General features: G+C 48.8%; 1 protein-coding gene across 1 annotated transcript in view; it reads left to right on the top strand.

The window, feature by feature from the left end:
• Positions 1 to 5,604: 5,604 nt before the first annotated feature.
• The window catches only part of LOC115153223 (E3 ubiquitin-protein ligase NEURL1-like), an 82,964-nt gene continuing 76,566 nt past the window's right edge, over positions 5,605 to 12,002 (top strand). The window contains exon 1 of the mRNA XM_029698436.1: positions 5,605 to 6,095. Within this exon, the coding sequence (XP_029554296.1) occupies positions 5,981 to 6,095 (115 nt within the window). The 5' untranslated portion in view covers positions 5,605 to 5,980. The remainder of the gene's footprint in view (positions 6,096 to 12,002) is intronic.

Raw genomic sequence — 12,002 nt, 5'->3', positions numbered from 1 at the left:
ACAAGGAAGCGGGAACGGGGAATACAGTCCGTGGCAACGGGGAACCACGCGGTGACACAGGGAGGGAGACAGGGGGAGTGGGCCGTCTGGAGCCTTGTCGACGGCACCTGGGGGTGGGTACCTGGAGAATGTCCTTGCCAGAGAGGGGAATTGTGGGGTCCCTGGGGTTTGGGGAGAAGCGGCCCCTCTGTATGGGGCTAACCTGTCCCGGTGCAGTGCCACCTTTCTCCCCCTGGAAGGAAGCTGCACCCGGTACACAACCTCCCCTACCCTCTCCAGGATGCTGCAGGGCCCCACCCAGTGACTGTCCAACTTGGGGCATCTGCCTTTTTTCCTTAGGGGGCTGTAGACCCAGACCAGCTCCCCAGCCACAAAGTGCCTTCCTCGGGTGTGCACGTCATAGTTCCTCTTCTGCCTCACACCTGCATTCACCAGCTGCTCTCTGGCGAAGTTGTGGGCTGTCTCCAGGCGGTCCTGGAGTCTCCGGGCATACTCCGGCCCCGGGGGAACATGAGGGCTATCCAGGGGACGACCAAACGCCATCTCCGCAGGGGTGCGGATCTCTCTCCCCAGCATGAGGAGGGCAGGCGTGCAGGAGGTGGAGTCTTGGACAGCGGAGCGGCATGCCATGAGGACCATAGGCAGGTGCTTGTCCCAGTCACGCTGGTGTTTGGCAGAGACGATGGCCAGCTGCTGTCCAAGCGTTTTGTTGAAGCGCTCCACAAGGCCATCACTTTGAGGATGGAGAGGAGTAGTGCGGGTCTTGTGCAAACCCAGCCTCTCACACATGGTGGCGAACACACGGGACTCAAAGTTTCTGCCTTGGTCGCTGTGGATGGACTCCGCAGCTCCAAACCTGCTGAACATCCCCGCTGTCAGGGCGTCGACGATGGTCTCTGCCTCCTGGTCAGGCAGAGCATAGGCCTCAGGCCATATTGTGAAATAGTCCATAGCCGTGAGCACCCAGCGGTTTCCACTGTCTGTGGTGGGGAACGGCCCAACTACATCCACTCCCACCCTCTCCATGGGAGCCCCCACTGGGAACTGTTGGAGCTGAGCATGAGAGCGGCCTGGGGGGCCCTTTCTCGCTGTGCAGTTGTCACAGCGGCGGCAAAAGTCCTCCACATCCCTCTTGTGCTGCCCCCAGTAAAAGCCCTGACGGAGGCGGCGGAGTGTTTTTGTGACCCCAAAGTGTCCAGTCCCCACCCCCCCATGAGTACTCTGGAGCACAGCCTCCCGCAATGCTTTTGGGACCACCACCTGCCACCTCTCCTCTCCTGTAGCTGACTCCTTCCATGCCCGCTGTAGCACGCCATCAGCCAGCCGCAGTCTCTCAAACTTTGACCACAACCCTTTGGTCGCGAGTGAGAGCGCTGTCACCTCTTCCCATGGTGGCCTCACCTGTGCCTCTACCCACTGTAGCACTGGCTGTAGGTCTGTGTCCCGTCCCTGCTGCTGCCCCCATTCAGCCACGTCGACAGTCTGCAGCTCACAGCAGACAGGGCCGCTCACCCGACACACTGTGGCACAGACCCCCTCCTCTGCACTCAGCGCTCTCTCCCATCCCTCTCTCTGTTCACAGTGGCGGCAGCCATCTGCAGTACAGGGCCGACGGGACATGGCGTCAGCGTTGGAGTGGCGTGCCCCTGCCCTGTGCACCACTGTGAAGTCATACGGCTGAAGCTCCTCCAACCAGCGTGCCACCTGCCCCTCTGGTTCTCTGAACGACATGAGCCACTGGAGAGCAGAGTGGTCAGTCCTCACAGTAAATGGCAGGCCACCCAGGTAGTACTTGAAGTGTTTGATGGAAGCCACAACAGCCAAGAGCTCCCGCCGGGTGACACAGTAGCGGCGCTCATGTTTGTTAAATGTTCTGCTGAAGTACGCCACCACTCTCTCCCCCTCTGGCCCCACCTGGGCCAGCACCCCACCCATGCCCACATTTCTCGCGTCTGTGTCCAGGATAAAGGGCAAGGTGAGGTCAGGGGGGGCGAGCACAGGGGCCTCGATCAGTGCACATTTGAGGGTGTTGAAGGCCTCCTCACACTCCCCTGTCCAAGTGAAGGCCTTGTCCTTCGGCAGCAGGCGGTTCAGGGGAGCAGCGACGCTTGAGAAGCCCCGTACAAACCTCCTGTAGTACGAGGCCAGGCCCAGGAAGCTCTTCAGCTGACGCTGGTCGGTGGGGGTGGGCCAGTCTCGGACAGCCCCCACCTTGTCCTCCATGGTGCTGATCCCCTCCTTCCCCACTCGGTGGCCCAGGAAGGACACCTCTCTCCTCATGAAGTGGCACTTCTCGGGGTGGAGCTTCAGACCTGCGGCAGCCACCCGCTCCAGCACACTCCGTAGCGCCACCAGAGCTGACTGGAAGGAGCTGCCATGGGCCAGGATGTCATCGAGGTATACCAGACACTGCTGTCGGGGGATGCCATCCAGCACCCTGTCCATCAAACGCTCAAAAGTAGCTGGAGCGTTGCACAGGCCGAAGCACAGGACCTTGAACTGCCAGTGTCCTCTGTTAGTGGAGAACGCAGTTTTGGCTCTGGCCTCTGGGGAGAGGGGCACCTGCCAGTAGCCACTGCGGAGGTCTAGTGAGGAGAACCAGGAGGACCCCCTAACCAGGTCCAGCGACTCATCGATACGTGGTATGGGGTATGAGTCCTTCCTGGTTACCTCATTCAGCCGCCTGTAGTCCGCACAGAACCTCAGCTTGCCCCCCTTCTTAGGAACCATGACAACCGGCGCCGCCCAGGGGCTGTCTGAGGGCTCGATGAAGTCTGCCCGCTGCATCTCCAACACAGCCTTGTCTGCCGCCTCCTGGCGTGCCAGCGGGATACGGCGGGGATGCATCTTGATAGGTCGAGCATCACCTGTGTCGATCTCATGCTGCACCAGATGAGTCTGACCCACCTCTTCCTCACTCAGCGCAAAGCTGTCTCTGAATTCAAACAGCAACTGCCACAACCATTCCTGCTGCTCAGGGTCAAGACCAACACAGTTCCTCCCCCATATCTCCCTCACTGCAGACAGTGTCCTCTCCTCTCCCATCTGGGGTAGCTGGGCTGGGGGGGTGCGGCCCGGGCTCACGGAGGGCTGTGTCGTGGGGGTAGCTGGGGGAATGTAACACACAGCCGTAGGTGACAGGGGGGCTGGGGAAAAGTCACACACAGATGTGGGGGAGGGGGGGCAGCCATGAGTCTCTGCTGCTTTAACTGTTGGAGTAAAGGGTTTGTTGGGTTGAGTGTATGTGATATTAGGGGGGGCCATGATGACTGCAGGCCCTCCCTGGAAGCTCAGTGTGCCCCCATTTAGGTCTAACTGGCAGCCTGTGCTCCTAAGAAAGTCCAACCCCAGGATACAAGGGTCCTGCACAGCCGCCACCCACATGGGATGACGCACAGTCCTGCCCCCTACTGTCAGAGTCATTATTCCCTTCCCTTTCATGGGTGCCAGCTCACCTGTGACTGTGCGGAGCTGCAGAGCAGGGCAGGGCAGAGCAGGGCACCCCCTCCACAGTGACAGGGACATGACAAAAGTCCCCAACACAGGTCCGGCCCACCACGACAACAGGCTCCGTCCTCTTGCCCACGTCTGCTTCTGGGGGAAGTGGAGCCTTGCTTCCCCGTCTGGGCCGGTGGGCTCCTCCTGAAGAAGATGGTGGTGGTTGGGATAGAAAGCCAGGGGTCCGCACTACCCGGTCAATGCGGACCCCGAGCCGTTTCCCTGAGCTCCGGGGGACTTGGGGCAATCTCGGCGCAGATGGCCTGTCTGGCCACAACCCCAGCAGACCCGGGGACCACGGCGTGTGTTTCGTTCCACCTGTAGCGACACAGCACGAATGAGTTCTGTCATATCAGCCACGCATGCAGGCTTTTCCGGCTCTGGGCTGCTCTGCCCCCCAGCTCTCCCAGAGGGTCTGCCTCCCTGCGCCCCCACCAAAGACCCAGCTGAAGCCCCAGCCCACACCAGCTCCCTCTCCAAAGCCATCTCCAAGGCTATCTGCAATGACTCAGGATGAGCCAGCTGGGTCTGTATGTGCAGCTCCGTAGGAGAAAGCGCCTGTATGAACTGGTCCCGTGCTAGCTCGCTCTGCACGTAGGGGGGCATGTGAGCATATGCCCGCCGAGAGAGGCTCTCAATGTCATTAGCTAGCACCCGTAGAGGCTCTCCAGGTTGCCTGCGTCTATTACTCAGTTCGGAGCGCAGCAGCCCGGGCTGTACACACTGTCCATAGCGCCTCCTCAGTGCTCCCACTAAGGCACCATAATCGCGTCTGTCCTCGGGGCTAATCAATATCAAACAGTCCAGAGCATCATCCGTCAGGCATAAAGCCAACTGCAGTGCCCTATCTTCATTCGACCACCCCCTAAAATGAGCTAACAGTTCAAACTGAGCATGAAAAGCTTCCCAATCCGCCTTACCGGAATACTTTGGGGTCTTAACGGATACGGACGCAGCCGGGGGCTGGGCGCCGCCATGTTTGTTTACATCCTGAGCCCCAGAATCCTCGTCCCGCCGCGTCGACGTCACCCCTTCGGTCCGCCCACCAGAATCCGCGCGAAACACATTAGACGAAGCACTCATGCCCGCTTCAGCCGCCATCACTCTAACGTCCTCCCTCAAGCGGCCTCTGGGATCCGACGCCCTGGCGATCTCCTCAGCCAGATCCTCCGACGTCCATGCACACGCACCTCCTTGGCCATAATCGTCCCCTACCTCCACCTTCACTTTTGGATTCCCTTGAAGCATTTTCAACCCCGTTCTCACCTATGTTAGCTAGCCACCGAAGTCAGCTAGCTGGCTAACTTTTATACACGTTTTTACTTCTGACACCAGTGTAATGACCTGACTAGATCATGAAGGAACAATTGTCCAGACAGAGGATGGAGTTAACGAATGGACGGTTTATTAACACAACTTAACACAGGCTACTGTTTGGCCGTAGCCCACGCCAAATAAATGAAAGGTACCCTACAAACGAACCGTGACCTTCTCTTGTGAAGCCCAGACGTAAGAGAGAGAACAATGGCTAAAACCCGGTCTTAACTTCCAATGCTCCATCCCCCTGCCCAACCCCCCTTCACGCCACTCCGCCAACCACCAGGCTGCCCGGTATCTGAACATTCCAGGCATTCCCGTGATTGGCAGATAGCAGGTTGATTGGCATGACCCCGCGAACACTGGTAAGTACGACACAACCCACTAATAGCCTAACACCTAACCCACAACTGTCTGTGCGGGTCGCTACAATATATTAAAGAGCAGCAGTAAGTATATATATATTACTGCTGCTCTTTAATTACTTGTTACATTTATCTCTTATCCGTATTTTTTGAAACTGCACTGTTGGTGATGGGATCGTAAGTAAGCATTTCACTGTAAGGTCTACACCTGTTGTATACGGCGCATGTGACTAATAAAATGTGATTTGATTATTTTGGTTGAAATGACGTAGAAACAACTCAACCAGTTTTTGCGCAGTGGGTATGATTTATGATGCCGGTCAATGGGGGACAGGAGTGTATTGCTGGCTGTGCTCATTAGTCAGACGTAAAATGACAAAATAATAATAGGGCCATCTTGCGGCCGTTTGGGCTACTTGCGCGATAGATAAAAGTAACTTGGCGGAGTTCCTCTGCATTTCCAAAGCTGTGTAGGTCATCCATATTTCCGATAGCCTGTTTCCTTCCTCTCAATGCATAAAAACGTGTTTTTGGGCGGGCTAGGTTTGTTTATACGGTCATTTTTCGCGGACCTCAAAAGGAGTTGGAATTCTCCTTCGTTGGAGATATCGATAGCGTTAATGGTAATTATTGAAGCTTCACCTTATGTGATTCTAAGCTGCGGTCTGGTGCTGCTATTGTAGGCGATCTGTTTCGGTCCGATGTGAATCGGTTTGGACAGCCACTACTCTCACTGAGGGTTAAGTGTTAGGACTTCTGTGAACGGGATAGAACGAAATCGTGAATTATCCGATAATGTTATGTTGACAGCCAAGGAGCGCATGTCTCTGAATATTTTGTCTAACAAACCCAGAGAAGAGGAACTTGCCTTGTATTTAAACATGGGAGGTCAGATAACAAGAAATACCTTGTACGGTAAGGATATTTTACATTTGAGGGGGAGGTATATTCGACTATAGATTGCATATATTTAGTAATAATCAAGTCGTTGCTGATGTCAGAGGCTACAACGAAAACCTTGGCAAATCGAGGATGATTATATATTGAGCTAAGGGTCAGTAATGCACACATTTGGAAAGAAAGTCTGCAAGAAAATTTGTGGAAGTCTTATGAATACTCAAGCTATGACTTAATGTGTAAATTGTATGTAAAATGCATGCAAATGTTATCACACACGTATAGCAATGCAATATTTTGTTAGCGCAGAAACGTGAATGTAGTCTAGATCAAGAATGAACTTCGTATTTGCAATTTGGCTGATGGTATTTATACTTTCGTGAATAACACTTGACTTTGTTTCCCCCTTAGGCCTACTAGCTCTGACAGATAGCTACATACTCCGAGAAGAAAATGTACTTACTATGACTGATATGTGGTTGTCCCTGGCGATTTTAAGATTAATGCACTAAATGTAAATCGCTCTGGATTAGTGTCTACTAAATGACAAATATACATTATCGCTACATTATCTTTGGTTGACAAGTTGTTGTAATTATACAGCAACTGCCCCTTAAAGCCAACTTCTCGTTTGGAAAACAGCCTATGTGGCATAGATATGAGTCAGAAACATTTATTCTACCGACAAATTTACTGCAAAGTGTAAATAGGATAATTTGGTCATTTTATGAGACTTGTGTTTGTGACCGCATCACAACGTAAATGAAGGGTGTTCTTTTTTAAAATGTTGTCTACAGCTGGAGTGCAGCTGCACGTGACCTTATCATATGTGGTAAATTTGGGTTGACTTGGAATATCCTTATGGGGCTAGTTAGGGACCATTGGTAAATTTACACAGTGACTTCAAACCAACTATAAATTGTGTGTGTGTGTGTATGTGTGTGTGTGTGTGTGTGTATATATATATATATATATATATATATCACAACAATTTGACAGAATTACAGTAAATCAATCAATTGAAAAATTAATTAGGCCCTAATCTATGGATTTCACATGACTGGGCAGGGGTACAGTCATGGGTAGGCCTTGAAGGGCATATGCACACCCACTGGGCAGCCAGGACCAGCCAATCAGACAGGACCAGCCAATCAGAATATTTTGTTTCGCCACAAAAGGGCATTATTACAGAAAGAAATACTCCTTGGTTTCATCCAGCTGTCCAGAAGGCTGTTCTCAGAAGATCCTGCAGGTGAAGATGCCTGATGTGGAGGTCCTGGGCTGGTGTGGTTACAGGTGGTTGTGAGGCCAGTTGGATGTACTGCCAAATTCTCTAAAATGACATTGGAGTTGGCTTTTAGTAGAGAAATTAACTTTAAGGTCTCTGGAACAGCTCTGGTAGACATTCCTGCAGTCAGCATGCCAATTTCACACTCCCTCAACTTGAGACATCTGTGGCATTGTGTTGTGACAAAACTGCACATTTTAAGAGTGGCCTCTTGTCTCCAGCTCAAGCTTCTTGATCTGCCACACCTGTTAGGTGGATGGATTATCTTGGCAAAGGAGAAATGCTCACTACCAGATATGTAAACAAATGTGTACAACATTTGAGAAAAATAAGCTTTTTGTGCATATGGAAAATGTCTGTGATCTTTTATTTCAACTCATGAAACATGGGACCAACACTTGTTGCGTTTCTGTTTTTGTTCAGTGTACAAATATTGAAAGCATTTATTGAGATCCAAAAGGTCTGCAACATGAAAATATTGTCTCATTTATATTGTTTAATTTATTGACAGTCCCTAACTGTCCCCTGAGATATGCTTTCCAAAGTCAAACCAATTTTGCCATGGTTGCACACCAGCTGTCTGAAGCTAATTGGTGAAATAATTTGGCTAACTCTTCCCACCTGTGAATACAGACACCCCACCTGTGAATACAGACACCCACATCAAACCACCCCCCACAACCAACTCAAGATTGAATTCAGTCAGTTCTTGATGGAGCAAATCTAACCCCTTTATTCAGGCTACTTTTGGCTAATGTCCAGGATAAAAATATGCACTTATGTGATGCTGCAAAACCAGTCTTCATTAAGGGGAGGCTATGCTTGTTTTTTAAATTAAGTGAAATGGGGTAGATGCCAATTGTTTGTTTTTATGTTTCTAAATACGAGGTTCATCGGCAAAAAAGGCACATCTCTTCTTCCATGGGGATTGGGCGCGGCACTTCCGCTCTCAAAATCTATGCTATTATCAACTGCGTTATCATTATCAGCTGCATTACCATTAAGACCTACTTTTTGTGGGTCTTAAATCCGCTTGCACTTGTTTTTAAGGACACACCTCAGATATTGCTACCCTTCCCACCTCCGCACAAGCGAGCTGATGATAGACAGGTAAATTGCCGAACCTGGCATTAGGGCTGGGAAATGCCAGTGCGCCAGTTTTTACATTGATACTTGCGCCACCTTAGCACCAGCACAATGTAAAGCCCTTCATTTGACATTGAATACAGTATGGTTAATTGATTTGTTCTGACTTAATTTAAGACCATTGTTGTATATAGAGAACCATTCAACATTAAGTAGCCCAGGGATAGACATTTGAATTAGGCTTGGGTGGTATACTGTATACCGGGGTACGTGGAAAAAGCCACGGAATGGTTTTTCAATGCCATCAATACCGTTAACTATTTCTTTGAATTTCTTTTTATACATTTGAATATTTGTCACTACTGTAAGTAAATACCTGCATTCAATTTGTACAATACGTTCACATTATTATGAAGCGTATGTTAGTTTGTTTACAAGCACACAACGAGAGCCACTCACTGTTGTGCAGCATGCGCCAGGGTGATCTAATTACAGTATGTAATTCACAACTAGATAACTGTCTAAAATACTCTGCAGTTCTGCATTTGGTTTGCTAATTTAGTAGCTAGTTAGCTATCTATCTGGTTAGCTTCTTCCAAAATCAAGCATTCGCTTGGTAACAGCAGAGAATCCCCTTCTGGATCAAGAGCCTTGCTGGCTAATATTTGTTTTGTGCGTGCAGCAAACTGTGAGTAGAATTTGAGTTATTTGTATAGTTTAGGTCAGAAACTGTACAAAATGTTTGCAATGTGCTCGTTAGCATTCTCTATGGGATTTTACATGTACTTGTTAGCATTGCTAACCTTCGGATTACAGAGTTTGAAACCGGCACCCCTTTTGTTCAGTGCAAATATTACCGAAATATCCTGGTATGGCACAAGTTTGGTTTGAAGGTATGCCAAGCTGCATACCGCCCAAGCCTAATTTGAATACCTCAAGGCACTAGTGTATACTTTAACATATAAGCATCCTATGACAGTTCAGCCCAAACAATTCATTGGAGTTCTATTGGCAGCCACAACCTAAAAGAGTTTCACAAATAACCAAACTCTGTAAATGCACATTTGGTAAATTTCCTGATAAGATGTCCTCTTTAAATTATGCTATATTTACATTCATGGATCTGGATACGGGAGTGTTTACCCACCGCACAATATTCTGCTTTAAAATTGAAGCGGCTGCAAATAGCCTATGGTCTTAAATGCCTCATGATGCTCTGTTGCCAATAATAACACAGGAGGCTGCTGAGGGAAGGAAGGCTCATAATACCATTTGAAATGGTGTGAATGGAAACCATGTTTGATGTGTAAGATACCATTCAATTTATTCAGTTCCAGCCATTACTTTGAGCCCGTCCTCCCCAATTTAATGTGCCACCGGCTGCCTGTGCTGCCTAATTGATTTGTTTCCTGGGTAGTCTGAAAAGCTCTTGACCCCTAGAAGTTATGAGCTGATGAGCAAAAATAACTTTCTGTTCCTAAGAGCATGTGTCTAGATTAGGCTATGGACACACACACACACACACACACATTTACATGTGCACAGACACACACTCACATGTTCACACACACATATCTTTTATTAGGCATGCAGACATTCTCTATTTGTTGATCCTTAGACATTTTGCTTTTCAGGTTAGTGTTGACCTGCTCCCTCACAATTACTAGTTAATACTGTCTGGGTTGGTAAAGGACTGCTATTTGTGACTGATATGTTAATTTGACAATCAGCTAAATGAAACTCAAAAAATAACATGAGGTACATATGCCTCATTCCCACAAATTTGTCTGAGAAATGCATTATTTGGGATGATCTCACCAGAAATATCTCCATGATAACTCAGTGTCCTTGGCATTGTAATCATTTGATGAGAGATGATTGGGGGGAGGGAGATTTGGTTAACCAAGGGGAGTAGCCTAACTGTTGATTTAGCGCTTAGTGTTTAACAAAATGGCAGATGTGAGAAGTAGATTTGGAGTCAATTACAACGGCATTGAAGAATGTATGTGTATAAGCCGTTTATTACCCATGATGTATTCTTTAATTTACTACAAGTCAGATACGCCCCACAGTAGCTTTGTAGTAGTTTTTCATTCCCTGTTATACACATTCTTGTTTCTGTTGTTCAGGGAAATGTATACAATATGTTTTGGGGATTTCTATTTGCTGCTTCCTCTAACATGCCCAAAGCTTTGAATAGCACATTGAATGGCAATCCTATTTTCTTGCTCTTAGTCATTGACTTTGTTTTTCCTGATGACTGCCTATAACATGTTCATAAAGACAGTCATTAATGCAGCCTTCATGCAATCAATTAAACATTAAGCTAACTGCTAGTCATCCTCATCATCACTACTGTGTAGTTTTCACCATCACTCTGACGAGTATTTTTGCAGTCTTACGGTTCATCACCAAAGTTAATATCCTGGCTACCTATTCTTGTTAACTACCTTCTCAAGGGCATTTGGAATCATGCATTTCGCATTCATTAATGACTCATTAATTTTCTCCCACTTGCAACTATTGTATGATGAAAATGTAACTTCATGACTATAACTTACTGTTCACTGAAAGAGGGAAACGAGGTGCAACATACTTGGTTTAAGGATCTACAATCACGCCTTACAAGGCCAATTAAATTTGCGTCTTGCTGGAAGCCCCACCATCCGCAGGTGATAAGCATGAGGCTCGGATTAATTCCTTCAATTTAATACCGCTCTTCACCGATCACAGGAACGGGCAGGGGCCAAACAGGTGTTGTACCTCGTTTCCCTCTTTCAGGGAACAGTAGTTATAGTCGTAACGTTACCTTCCAGTCAGTCAACTTTGGTACAACATACCGTGGGGAAGTAGTGTCATGCCCTAAGCCAACCCCCAACAAATACTAAATGAAATGGCCCATGGCAGACCACCCAGACCTGACCCTGCAAGATTGTGGCGGTCTGGGTATTACACACAAGGTGCGCTGCCTAGTGAATTCCTCCTGTTCCAGCTGGAGTGACGCTGCTAAGAGAGTGCCTGCCGCAAGCTGGATTAGCTGGGGATGCATCTTTCATGATCATCCTGCGGTGTACAACTGACCATGGGAGCCTCCTGACAATAATAGGGGGTCCCACCCCTTGGCCAGGGTCTGTAGGCTCGACGGGGACACCCGAAATGACCGATTAGGCTGTGATATGCTTGGCATTTGCGCGACTAGCACTCAGTGCTGGAAAGGCCGCAACAACAATAGCCCCAGGGGAACGTTTTCTATCACAGAAGTCATCATCCCCTGTAGGTGTAGGCACTGGTGAAAACACACTGCGTGACACAGATGAAATTGGGTTAATCAGAGGCAGAACCTGGACACCCCCTATGGGGATAGTGAATTGCGCTTTTCTAACTCGAGACCCAGAAACGGAATGTTCTGAGATGGAGTCAGATTTTTTTAAATTTTCTTCAGTTTCCTATGAAGCCTTGAGACTGAGTATGGGACACCAGCATGTATGTGTGTAACACTGCTTGCCCCCAGCCTGTTGACTGTAATAGCCGGTAGCTCGTGAGCATTCTGA

This window comes from Salmo trutta, chromosome 18 (assembly GCF_901001165.1).
Source record: "Salmo trutta chromosome 18, fSalTru1.1, whole genome shotgun sequence".
Lineage (NCBI taxonomy): Eukaryota > Metazoa > Chordata > Actinopteri > Salmoniformes > Salmonidae > Salmo > Salmo trutta.
The sequence above is the reverse complement of the archived record's forward strand: the minus strand, read 5'-3'. Positions and strand labels throughout refer to the sequence as shown.